This window comes from Hippoglossus hippoglossus, chromosome 13 (assembly GCF_009819705.1).
Source record: "Hippoglossus hippoglossus isolate fHipHip1 chromosome 13, fHipHip1.pri, whole genome shotgun sequence".
Taxonomy (NCBI): Eukaryota; Metazoa; Chordata; class Actinopteri; order Pleuronectiformes; family Pleuronectidae; genus Hippoglossus; species Hippoglossus hippoglossus.
In genome coordinates this window covers 10,780,291-10,801,261 of record NC_047163.1, presented here as the reverse complement: position 1 = coordinate 10,801,261, position 20,971 = coordinate 10,780,291, and the positions used below count along the sequence as shown (strand labels likewise).

The following is a 20,971-nucleotide window of genomic DNA, read 5'->3' as shown; positions in this document are numbered from 1 at the left end:
CCTTGCGGCTGTTTGTCACGTACGCCTACAGACCACAATCAGTTTTTTGTTGAATCTGTTTTAGTAAAGGGAAAACAGTGCGTCTCTTCAGTCACATTAGGAAAACGTAGACAGACTCTGTAACCTCTCATCATGAGTCCGACTGCTCTACTACAGGAAATAATGAAACATTGAACTCATCATCCCGTCCACCGCTCCCTTTTAAAGACTGACCCTTTTGGCAATTTACTGATTGCTATTAGTTTTAGACTCTTGCTCTACTAATTCTTTAAGGTGCTGTTTTTTTATTCTCAAACATTTTAGTTGCAAGTCTTCCTTATAGGCTGCAACCCTTTCAGATCTGAATACTAATATTTAAGGAAAACTTCAGACCATCCTTTATGAAAGGAAAGGAGAAAAAGCCACCCCACAATTCTTTGCGGCCGCAACATTTAAAGCGACGCAACCTTATATAGTTGCACCTGGACACACCCACTTAAATGTAAAAAAAACTGCTTATTTATTCTAAGGACAAAATCCTTATAGCTCTTGTACTTATAGTTCACAACATCATAATTAATTAATCGTGGGATCGAATAAGTAATTTCGATCCCACGATCATGGAATGCACACACAAAATTATTCTCTCCACGTATATATCACTCACATTATATAATTTCCACATTTCAGTCCTGTTTGTTTTATTTTCCTTTTCAATGAAATGTGTTTTGTTGTTATTTCCTGTGAGTAAGTGATGATAAGACTCTGTATAGACTGAAAACATTTTATCCCAAGATGTGTCATTTTATTTAGGACAGGAAACCTTATTATAACTGTCAGCGCGCGGCCTACAGCACATAGTACTGTACATTTTGTGCTTAGCTTCTGTTATATGAGAGTAGTCTAATTTTCTCCGCACCATGGTTCTCCTTTCCTCTCTCCTTACGGCTTCGCTTTCACATCCTTCCTTGACCTTGTGACGTATTCTATCGGCATCAAGGAATAGTGGTTAGGAAAGTAGATTATTTGGACTTTCCGAACGCAGCCAGAATCTCAAGTCTGCAGCTCTGCTTTTTATTTTGTTTGGAGGATTTAACAGAAACAAGGTTCTGTGTTGTTAATAGTACACACCTTACAAACTGTTTTATATGACCTCAGGTTATATCCTGAATAAAACTGTCTTGAATTTTTTAATTCATTACATCATCTGGCTCTAACTTGATGCGGCTGACCTGTGATGGCACTGGTCTCCCGCTCTGTCCTGTCCTTCAGAAGTCACGGTGACGTGAAAGAGAGTCCCCCCCTTGTGTCCCTGCCAGTACTGTATTGTGTTGTATTACAGTGTCGTGCTCTGCTCAGCTCCTGTCTGCCGTCTGCCAGTCATATGTACCACCATCTGTTCTTCAAACCAACTCATAATGAATGTAGCTCGCACTTTGTCATCACTCGCTTGATCTAAACGTTTAACACTAACTGTTTAAGTCTGGGGAGTTTGTTTTAATTGTTACGCTAGTTTATGTTTGCATTTAATTATTGTTTAGATGGTTGTTGATTCTTTTGGTCTATGTACTGAAGTATATTTTTTTCAAGTGCATGGTGCCAACATCCCTGCTGCAGATATAATTAGACTATGTGCTGTTTGGCTCTGACAGAAACGCTGGTCTATCCTTCCTCATCCCTGTTCCTTTTCCGTTTGTGACAAGCCCAGTAACACTCCGTACTGATCTCAGGTCTGTCCACATTACTGTGGCAGAGCAGCAGCAACAGCGGCACCTCCTCCATGTCGAGTACACTCATTCCTCTGGAAGCTGCGATCCTGTGCTAACTCTGTCATTACAACCATCTAACCAGGGTAATTACCAGCCTCCGTGTGTGTTTGTGGTGCATGGGCCAAGCATGCACCATGCAAGGCAAGTCAGTGTGGGTGTGGAGGGAGAGGGAATGAGCATGACTGGGTACATCCCAGAGCTAACTCACTACTATATGTAGTAATTAAAAGCCATTAAATGTCTGCACTTTTATCCACTGAAGTCTGCACTAAAGCTGGTTGTCTTCCCAGTTCTCACTGAAGCCGACGGAGAATCGTTCTTCTTCTGTTTTTTTGTTTGGATTTTTTTTGTATGTAGTCATCAGTCATATTTCATAATGTTGTTGATTGGCTTAAAAAGAAGTGCCTTACTTTGAACACACCCAAGCTGCTTGCCATCTGCCCCACCCCACAAAAACGTGAAACTTCTAGTCAAAGTCTGAATGTTTGGTTTCCTGATAGTCTTTTGGCACTATCTGTCCTTTTGTATTATCAGGTACTATTAAGATAACAGTCCATCAACCATAATTGCCGCAAATTAAAGTAATTTACTTAGTTTATTACCTGGTCACTGGTTAAAAGACAGCGTATACACAGACAAAAAGAAAAAGGATACACTTTTTAGATGTGGTAAAAGTATAGTATTACTACACCAGGCTTGAGGCACATCTGTAACAAGTTGACTGACCGGTAAGCTTACAGATAGAAATGTGGCTCTATTGATTTACAATGGTCGGTCAGTCCAGATGTCTCAACAGCAACATTTTTATACAGACGTTCATGCTTCTCAGAGGATGAACCTGAAGGACTTTGGTATCTGACTTTCATCTTGCGCCACCATGAGATTTATTTGTGGCTTTGAGTGAAATGTCTCTACAACTATTGAAAGGATTGCTGTGGTATTTGGTTCAGACATTCATGGAACCCTCAGGGTAAATTCTAATAACTTTAATGAGCCCTTAAGCAGTGGTGATTTATATTGTTTATAATAACAGTACATCAAGAGACAATGTGAAATGGGTTACTAGTAGTGATGAAACAAACTGTGGCTTTGCTTGTCTTAACAGAGCTCTGGGGCGAGTTTCAGCTCATTATCTGTCTGATGTGAAACTTCTCTTATGTCATAATTTTTGGCTGCTAGAGAACGTTTTCAGCTCCAAAGCTCCAAAAAACCACGTACACCCCCTGCTCAGCATCAAAATACATGACTTTGTATTTAGTGGAGGATTTAGCAGCTAAGATAAGATATCAGTCACATATTTATATTTGATAGAGGCCAAAAAAGGCTAAAAGGAACATTTTCACCAAAATGTGATATGTCAGTGTTGTGTTCCCAGCTTGTCTATGCTGCCCCTAAGTGGGCAAAAAAATCTGATAATGCTTATTATCAACTAGTGCCATCTTCAGATCAAATATTCAATACTTTTGTGTGTGACCAAATACATGTTAAACTAATGTCATTCCCATCCGAATTAAGTGTGTGTATTGCAGATCCTCGCTTTAGCATTTCTATTGTCATTGTGGGTGTATTAGCATGTTGACGCAAATATTTAGCTCAAAGCTCCACTGTGCATTAGTTAAACCTCACAGAGCCTGATGTTGTGAGAAACATCTCACATATCAACTGTCTCACAGGGGGGAAAAAGTCTTCCAGTCTCTATCTGTCACTGTGTCTGTGTCTGTGTGTGTGTTTCTCACTGATGGGCTCTGTGCTGACAGAAGTCACCAATAAAGAGCAAACCCCATTCTCTCCACCGCCTCTCTCATCAGGCACCTCAGACACATAATAAAGCCATTCTGCACGCAGCTCCTGCAGCTGGGGCTGGACAATGGAGGATTGGGCCTGATAGTGGATCACAGGACAGCTCTCCTGATGAGGAAAGACTCTGTCAGAAAGCATGATCAGAGTGGGAGCCTTTGGACATGAAGTGCCTTTGGTCCGCCATAAACAAAGACACGATACATTAGTGTTGCCCGATGACGAATTGGGGATTTTATTTGCTGTGAATGAGTTTTGTTGATGCTGCGTGTATGAGTGACTGAGTAATACAGTCTTGGGGCCAGAAATGAGTTCAGCAAAGACATTGTGTATCATAAAAGAAGACTTTGTGTACCAGGAAACACACAAACCACTCTGAGCTGTCTCGAATCAACGGAAAAGCTCAACTTTATGCAAATTGGACTTCATAACAAGATCACGGCCCAGAAGTCGACATTTGTGAGATTCTGAGGCAGCTGGAGAGAAACAAGCACAGATTTGTTTTCACAGCAAAGTTGTTCCTATTGTATGAACTGTGTCGGCTGTTAGACTTACTGGAAAGAATCAAGTATTTCGCTCCTCTCTCCACGAAAGTGAAGCTTAGGGCTTGAACCAGTGTTTTAACAGCAGTATCTGTGAAAGTGCCTAAATTTGAATGTGGTTAAACTTTAGTCCAACTGATTATACAGTGAAACATTGTGTGCGTGCATGTGAGAGCGGGTGGGCGGTGGCTGAATCATAATCCGCTCCTGTCTGATTCATCGTGGAAAAGAGCTTTGAAGTTGTGAAATTTTAAAAGGTCAATCTGAATAAAAGCTGATGAGGAAAATGCTTCAGTAACTAGCGTTTAATGAAATGTTATTTGTGGTTCAATTCTATAATACAGGATTTAATGCAAACAGACCCAGAATCATTGGGTTTTCATGAGAGTTGTGTTAATAGCATGGTATAGGAAGGCTGGATTCCAACAAGAGCAAGGTGTGTGAGTGCGTGTGTGCATGTTGCATATAAATGTGCTTAATCCCTCCACATATACACACAACAGAGGCATTTTTCAGACGGTGTATGTTTGCTCTCTGAAAACACTTAGTGTAGATATGTGAATAACTTTGTCGCTTTGAGCAGAGACTTGTGTAGATAAGGAACTTTAATCCCAGAACAGAGACCTAAAATAGAGAATGAGATTAGACAGAAAGGGGAAAGTAGCAGCACTAGAGCAGAGATGGCATTTTGCTGAAGCTCTCATTCAGAATATCTAAACCACCCCACAAACTGTTATCATCACGTTGTCCCTATTGCGTTTTGAGTTATGTGATTTATTAAAAATTATTTGATATAGCCTGCCATATGCTCTTACACTGGTTTTTGTGTCCAGCTGCATTATTTGACAGAGAATTGTGTTGTATAAGACTTTGTTTATTTTTCTTCATTCAGCACCATCAGACCTGTTAAGCACTGTCTCTACTGTTCACTACAGCAGCTGAAGTAGAAGCTCTTTGTCCTATGATGGACAAGTAGAGTGTGAGGATTAAAACCAATCTGACAGTATTTCTGTAGCTCTGCCATAGAGCTCATCTTACCTCAGCCTATCACAGATATATTGGAGTCTGTGTATAGGTTTAAGAAAAAACTTTTTTTGCATTATACAAAAAACATGAATTTTGTTATTTATAAATGGAGAGAAAACATGTTTCTGTGTCTCAGCCGCGTGGAGATCAGTGTCAGCATGATGACAAAATCAGTCACGAGCTACACTGCATCGTCACCGCAGCCTTCATGTCCTGTGGGTATATGGGTGATTTTGTGGGCACGCACATGCGCTTGAGAGCACTGTGTGTGTGTGTGTGTGTGTGTGTGTGTGTGTGTGTGATAATAATGTCCCTTGTCAGCCTCCTGAAGATTAGCCTCAATGGGAGAAATCCTGCGTCACATCCTTCACCTCATTTTCTCTCTCTCTCTTTCGCTCTCTCACTCTGGCTTATCAGCCTCACGCTGGTTTACAGTTGAGTTGACTGAGTCGCTCTTTTCTGGTTTCAGTGTTCAGTTTTTGTTTGTTAAAAATGTTCCAGTATTTCAAATCTAATTTGTTTTGGTTTTAGATTTTTTTGTGCCAAATGTGCGAAACTGATTTGTTGGAATGATTGTTTATCCCTTTTTTTTTTTTTTTTTCTCAGGGTGAAAATATTCAGCAAATATTCAGCGAAGAAGAATAAGAGGAGAACTGGTCCTCACTGATTCTGGTCCATCATGGACCAGTGAAGTCTTTCACACCCTGCAGGTTGAAGGCAATGTTTTTGGGAGCTAGAGGCCGAAGCACTGTCAGCAGAGTCTGTGTGGGGCCCCTTCTCTCCCTCCTCCCCAGCACCCCTCCAGACATGGGATGCCAGCCCCCTGCCCCACAGCCCTGAGCTCTCCTGGGGAGCCATGAACAACTACAGAGACAGAGGGGTCACTTGCACCTCCTCGGACCTTCTGGATGGAGGAGGAGGAGGAGGAGGGGTGTTGCCCCAGCACACTCCATTTCGTCACACCCCCAATGGCCACCCATTCCTCGCAGACCTTGCCATCCTGCCACGCATGTCCGTGCCCAAGATGGGCGTTCGAGCGCGGATCGCGGAGTGGCCTCCGCGTCGTGCACAGTCCCGAGAGTCGCTCATTGAGAATGGGCAAATTGGCAGCAATCACTATGGAGACGACTGCTCCACCTCACTTTCATCATCCCTCTTGTCATCTGATGTCGGGTTGGTGCGGGGAGGAGTCGCAAGGTTGCCACGACGACGGTCAAGGGATGAGTTCAGGGTCGGGGGCTTTGGAGGAGAAAGAGGTTCACCTTTGAGTCTGAGAGTTTTCCCACCGTTACGACAGCGCTCCAACAGTGAAGTGACGCTCAGCGAGCAGGATGAGAATGAGGTGAGTCTTAAACACCGGTAGTTTGGTTCACCTGCTCCAAACTACCAAAAAATATGAAACATGACTTTTAGTTTTCTTTGATTTGTGTTCTTATTGACTTACTACAATTGCCAAAAGTGCACATCTTACCTCTGTTTTAACACATTATGAAAAAGATGTGCATGTGGTGATGCACATGCCTGCTACCAGATGATTTTGTTAAAATATTTACAGTATAGATTGTTTCTATCACTCTTCCCTGTCCGACAATACATTTTTATAATTAATTAATCAGTCCAAACAAGTAGAGCCAAATGTACAAACACAGAGTTTGTTTGGAATTAACCTAACAGGTTTTTTGAGAACTAACTGTATATATGTCATCAGAGACGGAAAATTCACTCTCCTTTCTGATCCAAGGTGGAGACTCGTGGAGGTGGTGGGATGGGGATTCTGTTCAGAGAGTACGGCAGCACCTCCTCCATCGACATCCAGGGCATCTCTGAGCAGAGCTTCTTCGACATGCTCAACCAGTTCCACCAGGAGAGGCCTGACCAGCGCAGCTCAGCACCCGTACGCCTCGGGGAGCTGCTGCGTGCTCCAGACTCACCACCAAGTGCACCGCTTCCCTCTGCTCCCTCACCTGGTCCCACAGGTGGAGACGACAGAGGGACAGGAAAGAAGGACGGAGCTGAGAGGGTGAGGAAGAAAAGTGGAGGCACGGAGTCGTCCCTGGGCACCTCGTCTTTGTTCAGGAAACTTCGCAGCACGAGCAGAGGGGAGCTGGACGGAGGAAAAGGAGAGACTAATGACGGTTCAACAGATGGCTCCTACAAACAGTGGGTGTGCCCAAAGAGCTTTGTCCACTTTGACGCCCAGAGCATCCTGTTTGACCTCCACGAAGCGGCGGCTCAGCGGGGCTATGCCACCCAGAGGAGGAACACTGCCACTGGGGCATCAGCTGCCTCAGTGTCCCTGTCCATCTCCAGGTCCTCTGCTCCTAGTGCGAACGAGCCAGTTTACTCCAGCATTGAAGACCTGACTATGAGCCTCGAACCTGCCACAACACCCTCCCTGAGCATGGACCCTCTGGATGGCCCACTTGGAGCCCCCAGCTCCAGCCAATTGCTCCTCTGCTGCCCACACTTCCTCAATGAGATCGGGGGCCACGGGGAGCGCAACATCAGCTTCCTCAGCTCGTCAGCAGAGCGAGGAGGAGATGGAGGAGGAGAGGGAGGAAGAGGGTGGCTGAGGAGGAGTAATGCCAGCGTCTCAGTGCTGGAGGTGCCTATTGAACAGCAGGTTACAAGACTGGACAGACTGAAACTGTACAGCATAGAACATGTAGACCTGGGGGCCAGGTACTACAGAGACTACTTCCATGGCAAAGGTAAAACTGTCTCACACACAAAGACATAAACTACACACTGAGAATACTGGACACAATGATTAATCAGTCAAACAACTTTTAGAATCTTGGCAACAAAAGATTACTTTCATTATCTGTACTTTTCAGCAGCAATGATTTATTTATCTATAATTACGATAATCATTTTACTTTACAATTGATAGAGGAGGTCAAGTAACCACACATAACCACATCAATATTCATGGCAAAAAGCAGCACACTTAATATTATTAGTTTCCTTTACTATGTATCTTGTATATGAAAATAATACAAAATAGTTTGAGTTATTTTTGATTCACCTATTCAAACATTAATTTATATTTTGGTGCGTTGATTCATACCATTGTAAAGTAAATATATATTTTTTAGTTTTATGCTGATTGTGCTGAAGATGTCACTTTTGGCTTCAGGAAATTATGATGGTTCTTAAATTACATTTAGTGATTTATCAGTTTATCAGTATTTTTTTACATTATACAAAATATTCTCCCCTTTCTCATAACTTCTCTACAATACTGATCCACTTTTGAACTCTGATTTAGGACCCTTTATGTTTTTTGTCTGTGGTTTGTTCACTAGATCTAGTGAATTAAAATTTGTTTTCATAAGGGGACTGTTGGGCCTTGGCAGATGTCTGCACTCCAGTGAGCGCCATTCTAGTCTGTGTGTGAATTAGATAGTGTAGATGTCGTTTGTGCGCCAGTGTCTCTCCAGAGTCACTCTTCACATCATCATGGGTGTGTTAATATCCAGCTGCTGAGCAGAGCAGCCAAACTGGCAGCGCTCCCAGAGATCTTATTCCACATGTACCTGCCGTTGGACTGGACTCTGAGCGAATGATTCACCACCTGCCTTCCTGCATGATCACAAGTAGCACTTCACAGTGGTCAGTCAGTGCAGCTGGTTTCCAGTGTCACAACCAACCGGGAAGAAGTGTGTGTGCCCAATGTTTGCTTGTCCGTACATGTGCATGTGGACATTTCCTGTCAACATCACCTCTTCAGATACTGTAGATGAAACTTCCCAATGACAAGCATCATCTGGCTGCACCCTAATTAGTGACAGATGATGTGTGTGTGTGTGTGTGTGAGGATCGGGCCTGCAGCCAAACAGATAAAGGTTATCGTTCCAAAAATATGTACATCTGCTGGCTTGCTTCCAGCTGAACGCCAGTGTGTGTGTGTTGTGCCCTGTGTGCATGTCAGAAAAGCTTCATCAGAAGACTTGACATTTTCACCACGGGACATGGCGTGGAGGAGAGGCAGCCCTGACTCTTAGCATGTACGTCATCCTGGTTCATTCAAGTTAGCGTGGTGAGGAAGAGGAGGAGTTACTTATCAAGCTACTTTCCTCCTTGAGTGTCTGTACAATTTGTGTTTCGACTCTCTCAATGCCGATGGCGCTGGCATTAGCACGGTTTAGCTTAAGAGCTTTAGAAGAGGAAGTGCAAGACGCTTGTGAAGTGTGTTGATAGCGTCTCAGCCTCTTAATTGATGAACATGTTGTGTTATGCCATCACTGCTAATCAGTCACAAAATGTTAACACCACATTTTGTTCATTTCCTGAATTGCTATGGACTAAGACTGAGGACATATTTTTCCCTTCATAGTTTTCTCCAGACTATTGTCAACCATTAAGTCAAAATTATCATTATTTATTTTTTTTACAAATCTCCAACATCAGTGAAATGTCTCTTGTGTGTGAGCCGCACCTTGATTATCATTTTCTCCGGGTTATTCTTGTGTCAGCTGAATCGATTTTCTAATTACCTGAGTATTGATTAGTAGATAACATATCATTATCTTAGTCTTGTCCTTGACTTCATGCCCCTCCGCTGTCAATCTTACAACACATGTAGTTGTACTTTTATGTAGTTTTTAATCCATTTATTAGAGTTAGGTTCTGAACCTCAGTACATTTTTGTAACTGACACCAATGCATCTGTATCACCGAGTATCAAAAACTAGTTTGAATGATTTGATAGATTTGGAGTCTTGTTTACTTATTCTTTACTATAGTCTGTTTATAAAATCCATCCCGTCATATGTTATGTATCCTTCCAGAGATATAACACAAGCCCATGTTTAAACATAAATGAATGAATTAACCTTGTGTCCTCACCACAAACTCTAACCTTGTTCTCTACATCTGTCCTTCACCAGACCACTCTAACTACTTCGGGACAGACGAAAAGCTGGGACCAGTGACTGTGAGCGTCCGCAGGGAGAAACTGGAAGACACCAAAGACCTGAAAGACCAGTACCTGTACCGCCTCATCGTCAGGACAAGCGAGGTCTGTCGTTTGTGACTGATGTCTCAGTAATGAGTCAGAGAGTAAACGCTCAACTCACTTCCTTACCTACTTTCATTTTAATGAGCCTCTCCACCTGCGACTCTTCTCACCCTCTCTGCTCTGATTAGAACCTCCCCCCCCTCTCCCCCTCTCACTTCCTCAGTGGAAAATTCCACCTGCCCAGACTCGCTGCGTTAAAGCCAAACCAAACACTGGCTGCTCTGCCCAAAGTGTTTGGCCTTGCTCTCAGAGGGAGCGCACCCAACCACTTTCCACTTTGATGAAACAAATTATCATCATCAAATGATAGGCTGATGATTAGTTATCAAGATTCTGTCTGACTCAGCTTCCAGAGAACCCAGCATAATTATCTTTTCTTTTAGTATTATTTTATTAAAAGCAGGTAAAAACAAATGCCCATTCTATTATTGATTTTACAGATTTGTTCTTGATTAATTGTTTAGTCTGTAAAGTTTCAGAAAAAAGAAAAAGAAAGAAATTAAATTCAAGATACTTTATTTGTGCCTCAAGTTGCATTTTGAGGCCGAGACACACAGCACCTAGATAACACATAGACAACTTGCCTAAACAAATAATAATAATCCAAAAACAGAATCAAACTTCAAAATACACAAGAAATGGTATAAGTCCATAGGTGGCAACAAAGTCCAGCACCACAAAGGCACATATAATGTTTCAACAAGAGCAGATGTTAAAAGTAAGTGCTTTTATCACTGTGTACTCTTGCTGTTCACAAGTGTGTAATGGTTTTTGGAACAAAACCAATCTTCCTACTGTTTGTTTTACATGCAGGCAATTTAAAATACATTCCATTAGCTTTAAGTGTTCACAGAGGACGTGTGGGGTTGATAATTTTATATGCTTAAAAATTTTCCAGTTTCCCAGTGTCTTAAAATTGATACTTTTGTTTTGCCAAACAATCTCAGTTTTCTTTCCTAGAAAAGCAGGAAAATGGGCAAATATTCATCTTTGAGAAGCTGGAACCTTTGGTTTTTATCTTAAAATATTCGCAGACTAATTTTCCATCAATCGACTAAATGTTTTTTAGTCTTTTTTTGTTGTTGGACGTTTATAGTGAAGACTTCGTAAGCTGGGTCACAGAGGTCTCACCTCTCTGTTGGTTTAATCTGCTCAATATGTATTATATAAACACCTGTCGGGCATTATCAAGGTCACTGAGACAAACAGAGGAGTTTGCCTGCGTTCATTGTGTTCTCGCCGTCTTTGTCTGAGCGTGTTCCTCTGTGTTTCTGTTGAGGTGTTGTTTTTAGCTGGATTACATGGCTGCCTGGCCACATCACTTAGCCATGGTACAACAATGGAGCCCCTCTGCCTTCTAAGTATACAGAGCTCGGTTAACAGACACCAGCAGTTCACCCAGGCCTACTGTTCCCACACAGAAAAAGAGAGATTGATTGCCGACTATTCTTTAGCCCCTCAAGCCACAGCCTCTCTCAAATATCCACCCCCTCAAGTCTTCTAATTCTGTGCAGCGGTGCTGATACAGCAAGGTGGAGCGAAGCCCCCCATTCTCTCCCCCTCCGTCAAACATTACGCTCACACTGCGTTGCCCACTCCGCATAACGTCTGCTGTGTGTCAATCAGGATTCATTTCTCTCTGGCAGACCCCGATTCTCTGAGGTTCAACTGCCTCTACGGCCCCTGCCAGCTCCAGAGTCTGCCATGCATCTTTAATGAACCTCTTTGTGTGTGTGTGTGTGTATGTGTGTGTGGTATCTGAGGTTATTATAGTCTTACTGTTTTGAAGCAGGTCAATTTCCCCTCACCAGGGAGCAGCACACTGTGGCAGCACAATGCTGAGCAGAATATTAACACACAATACTGCCAGACTTAAAACACACACACACACACACACACACACACACACACACACACACACACACACACACACACACACACACACACACACACACACACACACACAACCTTCACTGTGTGTGTGTGTGTGTGTGGACTCTGCGGCTTCAGGGCAGTGTGTTACTGTTATGAGCTGTGAGACTGTCTAATGTTTCTCCTTTATATTACCTGTGGTCCAGTACAGCAGCTCAGTCTGACTGTAGACTTTTCTGTGAAGGAAAACCAGGACCAATACAACTATCGTAACACCAGTAATACTCAGACATAGACAGTTATATACATGTAGATGTTAAACATGTTGTGATCGTGTGAAAGATTCAACCTAAAAGCATTTTAGGTGTTTGTTAATGTGTTGTACTCAGGGTTCAAATCAACATAATGGAGTTTGCAGAAAATACATTAATCTCTTGAAATTTTCAGGCTGATTTGAAACATTTATAGTTTTAAAAACCTCACTGTGCTTTGAGTTTTACAGTTCTTGTTCTTTCCCTCTTTACAGTTGGTGACCCTGCGAGGCTCCATTTTAGAGGATGCAGTGGCGTCTACGGGGAGACACGGCACGGTGCGGGGTCTGCCGCTCAAAGAGGTCCTGGAGCAGGTGGTTCCCGAGCTCAGCGTGTCCTGTTTGAGACTGGCTCTCAGCACACCCAAAGTCACAGAGCAGCTCCTAAAGCTGGATGAACAGGGGGTGAGTTAACTGTCTGTGACTGTATTGACATTTTATTTTCAGCCTTGTGCAATAAAACCAGAAGTTGGACGGTTGATCCCAGCAGGAACAATACCCCCGTTCAAATTGTCCTCGGGCCAAATACAGGAAGTTTACCTACTCAGTCGGTAACAGACAGACAGACTGAAACGACTGCAAAGCAAAGAAACCCGAATGACTAATTTTGTGTGGGAGCAAAGTATAAAATTTGGGCTAAGGGCAGTGAAAGCTGTGTGAAGCAGGGCGTGGTGTGTTTGAGTGTACGACTATAAAAACTTAAATGTTTAGCAACGTTATCTCACCTTTTACTTTACAGAGGGTGACGTGTAAGGTGGAGGTGTTTTGCCAGCAGCAGGCTTTTTGTTGTATGTGCAAGTGGTTTATACAACAATGAAACTGTCATCTGTTTGTGTGTGTGTGTGCGCGTGCATGCGTGTGTGTAAACAGTACGTTAGGGTTATATATTTTTTTCCTCTAACAGTTTTTCTTTTCCATCTGTTTGTGTCAGGGTTGTGTGAGCGTGTTTGTAACGTTAGCGTTATCTCTCCTCTGCCTTGTAGTTAAGTCAGAAGCACAAGGTGGGAGTTCTGCTGTGCCGCGCAGGCCAGAGCACCGAGGAAGAGATGTACAACAACGAGGAGGCGTCACCTGCCTTCTCTACCTTCCTGGAGCTGCTGGGGGAGCAGGTGCTTTTAAAAGGGTTCACCAAATACGCCGCCCAGCTCGACACAAAGAGTAAGTGCTTTCAGACATGCACCTCTTTTTGTACATGTGATGTAGAGTCAGGGCCCGGGGAACCCAACTGAGCCTGAGGGAAAACTCACCGAGCATTAACCGAACCTGACAGGCATTCAGTTTTTTTGTGTCCGAACCCGACCCGAACACGAATATCATCTCAAAGTCTTTGTCTGCATCTGTCGGGACCTGCTTGGGCCGGATATCAACACTAATATGTGATGACAGTTTTATATCTTGGTAAATTCCTGGCAACAGAACTGGTTAATTTTACTGACACCGTGAACAACACATTATGTCCGGCCAGAGTAGCACAAAGTCAAGTATGCACATCTTTTTTGTTATTATTAATAACACTATACTAGACTGGCACTCATCAGAGCCATGTCCCATTATATTCAATCAAGCGGCACCAAATTGCACATACTAATAGATACCAGTCCCCTAAATGTGGTGAAAATGTAAAAAAAAATGAAAATGTTGAAAGTTAAAAAAAATCCTGGATCTTCTCCTGATCCGGATCTGCTCCAAAGTTTAATGGATTCTTTAAACTGTAGTTTAGTAGTAATCCATCTAGTAGTTTTTGTGTAATCTTGCTGGCAAACAAATAACTAATAAACAGACAGGGGTGAAAGCATAACCCCCTCGGTGGAGGTGATAAATGGACCAGTTGAATAAACTATGAAACACTGTGAATTAGCAATTTTATGTTGTGTAGGAGATTCCTCTCACACCAGATCAGTCTATGAAAATGATTTATTTTCCCTCGCAGTGCAGAGCATAAGAGAAATAAAAAAACAAACCAAACAGCTCTTACTGTGACAATAGTGACTACCTCCTTATGTAAATCAAAGAAACGTAAAAGAAAACTATGAAGATATTCACTGGAGCGAAGCAGGAAAAGTAGTAAATCAAGTCTTAAACGCCAGAACACATTTTTATATCCTTTACTGATGCAGCCTTTGAGAAAAGAGAAAATGCTCCCAGCTCTTCTCCAGCAGTGAGACGTTTCAGTAATGCTCCTGTCATGTCTGAATAAAGCTGTGAGGAACAGGACGGGCCAAGTATCACAACCCCAGGAGAAGCAGAGTGACAGTCTGTGAGCCCTCATGATCCCTGTGAATGTGATTTCACACATCACACTGTGAATCTGTACTTGCAAACTTCTGGCGTGAAATTAAAATATCTCTCCTCCTCCTTCCAGCGGACTCCACGGGCACCCACTCCCTGTACACCACCTACCAGGGCTATGAGGTCATGTTCCACGTGTCCACCATGCTGCCGTATATGCCCAACAACCCACAGCAGGTAAGAGCTTATGAGCACCCTGACCTAGATACAGCAGCGTCACCTGGGGCTGCGTGCTGCGTGCTGCGCTGCAGGTCAAACACGGGCGTGTACCGCTAAAAAAGGAAACCCACGACGACCCTTTGTCTCCCAAAGCCTTTCAAACTCTGTATGTGGTTGTTAGTTAAAGCCTCTTCCCCAGCAAGGATTTGTGAAGTGGTAACTCGTGACCTTTGTCGTCTTCTTCGTTTGGTTGTCTCTTTTTATAGTCTTTATCCTCTGTGCCTTGGCTCCTGTGTCCTCTCCTACTCACTGGCACTTTCTTTTGCCCTCTCATTCTTTAACGGGATCAGAGCTGGGTGGGGTTCTGTAGTGAGTCGTTCCTTTATGTTCTCCCTCTTCTTTTTTTTTCCTGCCTTCCTCCACACTCTCCTGGGTGTTGTGTGTTTGCAGTGTGGGCTGTGTGCAAGTGACCTGTGTGTAAGATTTTGCGTGTAGGTATTTTTAATAGTTTGCATACGTGTTTTGCGTGAGAGGCTCACTTGGATGATACACATGTGCTCAGACATGAGCCAGAGCTGTGGGTGCTTAGGTTTAGTGTGTTCGCACAACGTGTCTGCTCATCACTGTAAAACAGGAGAAGTCATTTTTTCTTCCTCAAACAATTAAAAATATCCTAAATTAATCTTATCAACTGGAAAACTTTACTTTCATACTACAATACACACAGCAGTGTATTGCTTGTTAGTGAAAAACTGCTATTTTCATGACATCTTGGTAAATGTCTTGGTAAAAGAGAGTAAACAAAAGAATCGAGAAAAGTGCATTTGGACATTTATCATCAGAATCAACTTTTATATAATTTAGTATAATTTTATAAATGGCGCATTAACTGCAGCAGCAAAGACGGTCACTTGCTCAGATGAACCTCTAGGTGGCAGCATCTGACATTAAACCCAAGCTACAGTGCAGGAACAGAGCATCTGTGGCCAAGTAGAAATATAGATTGTATGAGCAATGATGAAATTTACAGTAAATTACTATTGAGTCTATTTTGGTGTATTTAGTATATTACTAAAATACAAAATAGTCACGGTGTTGATAAAAGTTCCAAATTATAAATTAAACCAAACGTCTTTGCCTCAAATTGTTAATTCTAACAATCATTGCTCATGTATGCGTACAACTCCCTCAGGCACAGTTATCAGACTTTTCCGATCTGCAGCCTGAGTACGTGTGAAGGATGCTCCTGTGGCTCCATGCTGGAGAATCTGTGTATCTGTAGCCAAACAGTGGGCTGGATTACATAATTGGTACTTTCACACTTCCCTCTGCAGATGAAGAGAGGATTGGCAAGCGCTGCGGCACAAACACAGGCTGGACTGTGAGCCATGTTTCCTACATGAACAGAGAGACGGACAAACCAGCACACGCACAGACACAAATAGCCCACACACAATCCAAAAAACAAATTACATAAGGAGCTGCTGTTTGGTGTCTAGTGTAGTGAGCCTCTCAATCCCGTGTTTCGGTTGTCAGACTTTTTATCATTTAATGAGTCATTAGAGTCAGTGCCAATTATGTTTGATAATTTTATTAATTTTGTCCTTGCCCTCCCCTCCTCTCCCTCTCCTCTACTCCTCAGCTCCTAAGAAAGAGGCACATAGGGAACGACATCGTCACCATAATCTTTCAGGAGCCAGGAGCGTTACCATTTACGCCTCAGAATATCCGTTCACACTTCCAGCACGTCTTCGTTATTGTGCGTGTGCACAACCCCTGCTCTGAAAACACCTGTTACAGGTAAATGATACAGAGATATCTACAAAGATCGAACAGAACAAGCGCATGTCCATATGATAAAAGAAAATCTTGTGTCACACTGTGAATCGTCTCTCTCTTCACTTGTCTTTCAGTGTTGCTGTGACTAGGATGAAGGATGTGCCTCCGTTTGGCCCATCCATTCCCAACAGTGTCACCTTCCGTGACCCAGAAACCTTCCGTAACTTCCTTCTAGCTAAAGTTATCAATGCAGAGAATGCAGCACACAAGTCGGAGAAGTTCCACACCATGGCGACAAGAACGCGGCAGGAGTACCTGCGTGACCTGGCTGAGAACTATGTCAGCAGCACACCGCTCGACTCAGCTGGGAAACTTAACAACCTTATCTCACTTGCATCTAAAAAACGTGAGCGGTCGAAGCCGAGAGAAGGAGCCGAGCTGGGAGCCGCAGGGGCCGTGGCCTGGAGGGCCCAGGCCCAGGACTTTAGCGGAGGTGCGACGGAGCTGCCCTGTGCCATGGGTTTGTCGGCTGAATACGTCCTCCTGACAGACTGTTCCACCAAAGAGGTGGTGTTTAACTGTTTCTGTGCGGACGTGATCGGCTGGACGCCGGAGCGTCTGTCACTAAAGATCTTCTATGGCAGAGGAGACCACATCGCTGTGCAGGTACCAGAGGGCTGTGCGCAGGACATCAGGGAAATGGTGCAGAGGTTAAAGGTGAGCGTTCAGAGCTTGTTCCCAGTTCAAGTTTAGAAGATGGCGACTGTCAGACCAGAGATGAGGATCTCTGTGGGTTTGAGGCGCAAAGCTTGTGTTGTATGTGGGCACATAAAGTTGGAGCTTAAAAGTGCTCTGTATAGTTTTCTTATGAAAAACAAAGTTAGGTTTACATTATGGTCGCATTTATGCAGTTTTATGCCTCAGTGCCTGTGACGGCCAATAGCAGGCATTATGTTTTTGTATTGTCTGTCCATCCCATTCCTGTGAACACAGTATCTCAAGAGCATGTTGAGGGAATTTCTTTTGGACTCGCAGATGAACTGATTCGATTTTGGAGGCTACTGCCGCTAACTGGCAGTGGATTTGCAGCTTTGCTCACACACATGCATATACCTGTTTATGATTGTGTACAGTGCAAACAAAGTGGGCAGCCACTTGTGTAATCATTGCCCTATAGAGCTACAGTGATCAAAACCTCTACAGAGATCCTTTAGAAGTCGGAGATCAAGACCCATATTCTAGTCCCACAGAGCAAACGTTTGTCTTCAGTTCACTTTAAGGCCTTAATGACACGTTGTCAGGTCACTGTGATTAATAGTATGTGATTATTTCAGCTTTATCTTGAAACTCGTTGGAATTGTTTTCATTTCAAGGCTGTGTAAAATCTGAGCTCTGTTTTATCTGCTTTGAAGTCCTGAGCTCGGGGGATTTCCACTGTCGGTATTGTTTTTCATTCCCTGAGAGCTTTTCTAAGACTGTAAACTCAAAGACTGGGGGAAAACAACATCAACACCGCAGTGACGACAATTACATGAAGAATGTGGTTCCTTTTGAGAACAATGTTTTTAGCTACTAATCTTAAAAACTATATTTCAGTTATATTAAATAAGCATCATATAATAAACAGGTACTCTCTGCAACCATGTAACTCACTTTCACAATGAAGCTGTTCATTCTCCTGCTGATGAACATCATTTCATATTGTGACAGTCCCTGAAAATTGTGTTGAATTTAATGCTGGGAAAAGGAGATTTCCTGGACTCCAGTGAGCTTTGAGTTAATCCAACAGAAAACAAAATATTAAAAAGGTATTTAATCTCCCTGAAAATGTCAAATACATACAGACCGATAAACACAAAGAGCTGGTTGATATAGTTGCAGGTGATGTTGCTGCTTTCAGACAGTGCTATCATGTAGCTTTTGTTTTTAAGATACCTATAGACTATTTTTATCACAAATATAATATGATAACTAGATTCATACTGTAAATGTATAACATTTTTCCTCTTTTTGTCCAGTCGTTGACAGTTGGATGTGAAACGGTGGATATGACTCTGAGAAGAAACGGACTGGGACAACTGGGCTTCCATGTTCGCTTGGACGGCACTGTGGCGGAGGTACCTTCAGACAACCATCTGTCACACCAGATCTCATTCTGAAATACTTGTTTGTGAGGAATCTTGGCCGGACATGACTTGCGTGTTTGAAGACTTTGTTTGTGCTTTTGTTCCTGCAGGTGGAGGAATACGGCTTTGCCTGGCAGGCGGGACTGAGGCAGGGCAGTCGGTTGGTGGAGATCTGCAAGGTGGCCGCAGTGACGCTGACTCACGAACAGATGATCGACCTGCTCAGGACATCGGTCACCGTCAAAGTGGTTATCATCCCGCCGTACGAAGAGGGGGGACCTCGCAGGTGCGTTCACGTCTGAATTTGAGACATGAACTCCAGAAAATGTCCAGACAATTGGGTTGGGACATTTTCCAGAGTTTGTCTTTCACTTATAAAGAACACAGCAGGACATTGTGCGGGTCACACACACATTCCTAACAACAGGAACATCAGGCGATGGGTGGTGCCTGGTTTGCTGCTGAAATCACATGTTTTTGTTTCCATCTAATTGCGACCGGCATCAGCCATTATCACCAATAGCTCTTTAATCTTGTTGTATTTCCAAGTTGACATCTTCGTGGACGTCTGCCACATGTGTGGCACCTTCATCCTGAGCTATTTGTATTCCTTCTGTTTTGGTTTGTCGTGTTGGAAACGTCATCAACACACCCACTTGGATATTTTCTGAACATATTACTAGGGTGCTGGCAAGAAAAGTTCCAGACTGACTCAGACGTTTGCATTCTCACATACAACCCCTCTGGAAATTCTCAGGAAAATGTCTGGAGTTCAATGCACGTCTGAAAGCACCTTTATATTTCCTCTAACCTAAACTGATGCCAGTCGAATGTTGGGAAAGTGGCTGACAGCAGAGGTAGGGTGCTGAGCGTTAGCGAGCAGTAGTGCAAGGACAAGAGCGAGCAAGAGTGAGAACAGGACGCTCTTCACTCAAACACACAAAAGCACGGGTGAGATAGTGGCCAGACTCCAATGTTCTGAGAGGATTTTGTGTGGGAGTGTGTGAAAAGAGGAAGCGAGCAAATGGAGAGAAAGAACGAGAAGTGTGGTTCAAGAGGATATCGGCAAAACAAAGCGCAGAGACTAAAAAGAACGAAGCATTTGTTCAATGGGAGTTGACAAAATGTGCCTTACTTTAGTAGATTTTTCGTCTAGATTTCTCGTCATGTCGTCTTGTTTCCTCTCCTCCCACAGTCTATTTCTTTCCCTTGCTGTCACCGTTTTTCCAACCTTTCATCTGCTCATAAGGCCTCAACATAGAAAGAATAACGAGGCCTTATGAGACTCTGATGTGGTGTTGGAGAACAGTCACAGAGGTGAAGAAATAACCACTGTGTGTGTGTGTGTGTGTGTGTGTGTGTGTGTGTGTGTGTGTGTGTGTGTGTGTGTGTGTGTGTGTGTGTGTGTGTGTGTGTGTGTGTTTCTGACGGAGAACCGGGGCTCCTAAATACAGTGATCGTGGCTGTGTGATCGCATAGTGGTTCGATTCCTTTAATGTCAGAGGCAGCTTAATTGCACTCAGTTAAATCCCTCTGACACACACACACACAAACACACACACACTGCCGTGGCATTGGAGCAGCTGATAATTAGAGTCTTGCATTTCACCCCCCCTTCTCTCTATGTGCCAGGCAAGCAGATTGCATGAGATTAAGGCCTGGAATCTGCAGAAGGGAAAAAGAGAGAGCGAGAGAGAGAGAGAGAGAGACCACAAAAAATAAATAAATAAATAAATGAGTGGAAGTGATTAATTAAAAATGCATGCCCTATGCGAATGAAAAGAGCGGAAGAGAGAGAGAGAGAGAGAGAGAGAGAGAGAGAGAGAGAGAGAGAGAGAGAGAGAGAGAGAGAGAGAGAGAGAGAGAGAGAGGGGCAGGGTTGAGTGTATTGAGTTGAGCGCACTGTGAGGACGACGTGTCTCAACACTACAGAGAGTAAGAGAAGTGGGTGGGAGAGAGAGAGAGAGAGAAAGGGGAGTTGTAAGTATCCTTCCTTGCTGTTCTCGCTCGGCTGTGCAATGCAAGATAGAAGGATACAGTGAAGAAGATGTGATGATGATGACCATGTGAGTGTGTGTAAGAGTGTGTGTGTGTTGGGGAGCCCCAGCTGTGTGACCTCAGCAAGTGTGATGGACGAAACACTGCAAGTCATCAGATGTAGACTCTGCTCACTCTAAGGTTTGTTCTCTCTGTGTGTGTGTGTGTGATTGCGGTCAGAGCGTGTACTACTATTATGTAACAGGGTGGATATTTATTGAGTGTGTAGTATTTCCTGATTGATTACAATGTCCTGAACATGT

The 20,971-nt window shown here is 43.3% G+C and overlaps 1 protein-coding gene across 1 annotated transcript in view; it reads left to right on the top strand.

Annotated features, from left to right (window-relative positions):
* sipa1l3 (signal-induced proliferation-associated 1 like 3) overlaps positions 1-20,971 on the top strand; it is a 66,903-nt gene that overhangs the window by 34,765 nt on the left and 11,167 nt on the right. The window contains exons 3-12 of the mRNA XM_034603522.1: positions 5,720-6,455; positions 6,855-7,824; positions 10,006-10,136; positions 12,535-12,723; positions 13,302-13,476; positions 14,681-14,784; positions 16,409-16,566; positions 16,680-17,262; positions 18,564-18,662; positions 18,782-18,957. Coding sequence (XP_034459413.1) covers positions 5,970-6,455; positions 6,855-7,824; positions 10,006-10,136; positions 12,535-12,723; positions 13,302-13,476; positions 14,681-14,784; positions 16,409-16,566; positions 16,680-17,262; positions 18,564-18,662; positions 18,782-18,957 — 3,071 coding nt within the window. The 5' untranslated portion in view covers positions 5,720-5,969. The remainder of the gene's footprint in view (positions 1-5,719; positions 6,456-6,854; positions 7,825-10,005; positions 10,137-12,534; positions 12,724-13,301; positions 13,477-14,680; positions 14,785-16,408; positions 16,567-16,679; positions 17,263-18,563; positions 18,663-18,781; positions 18,958-20,971) is intronic.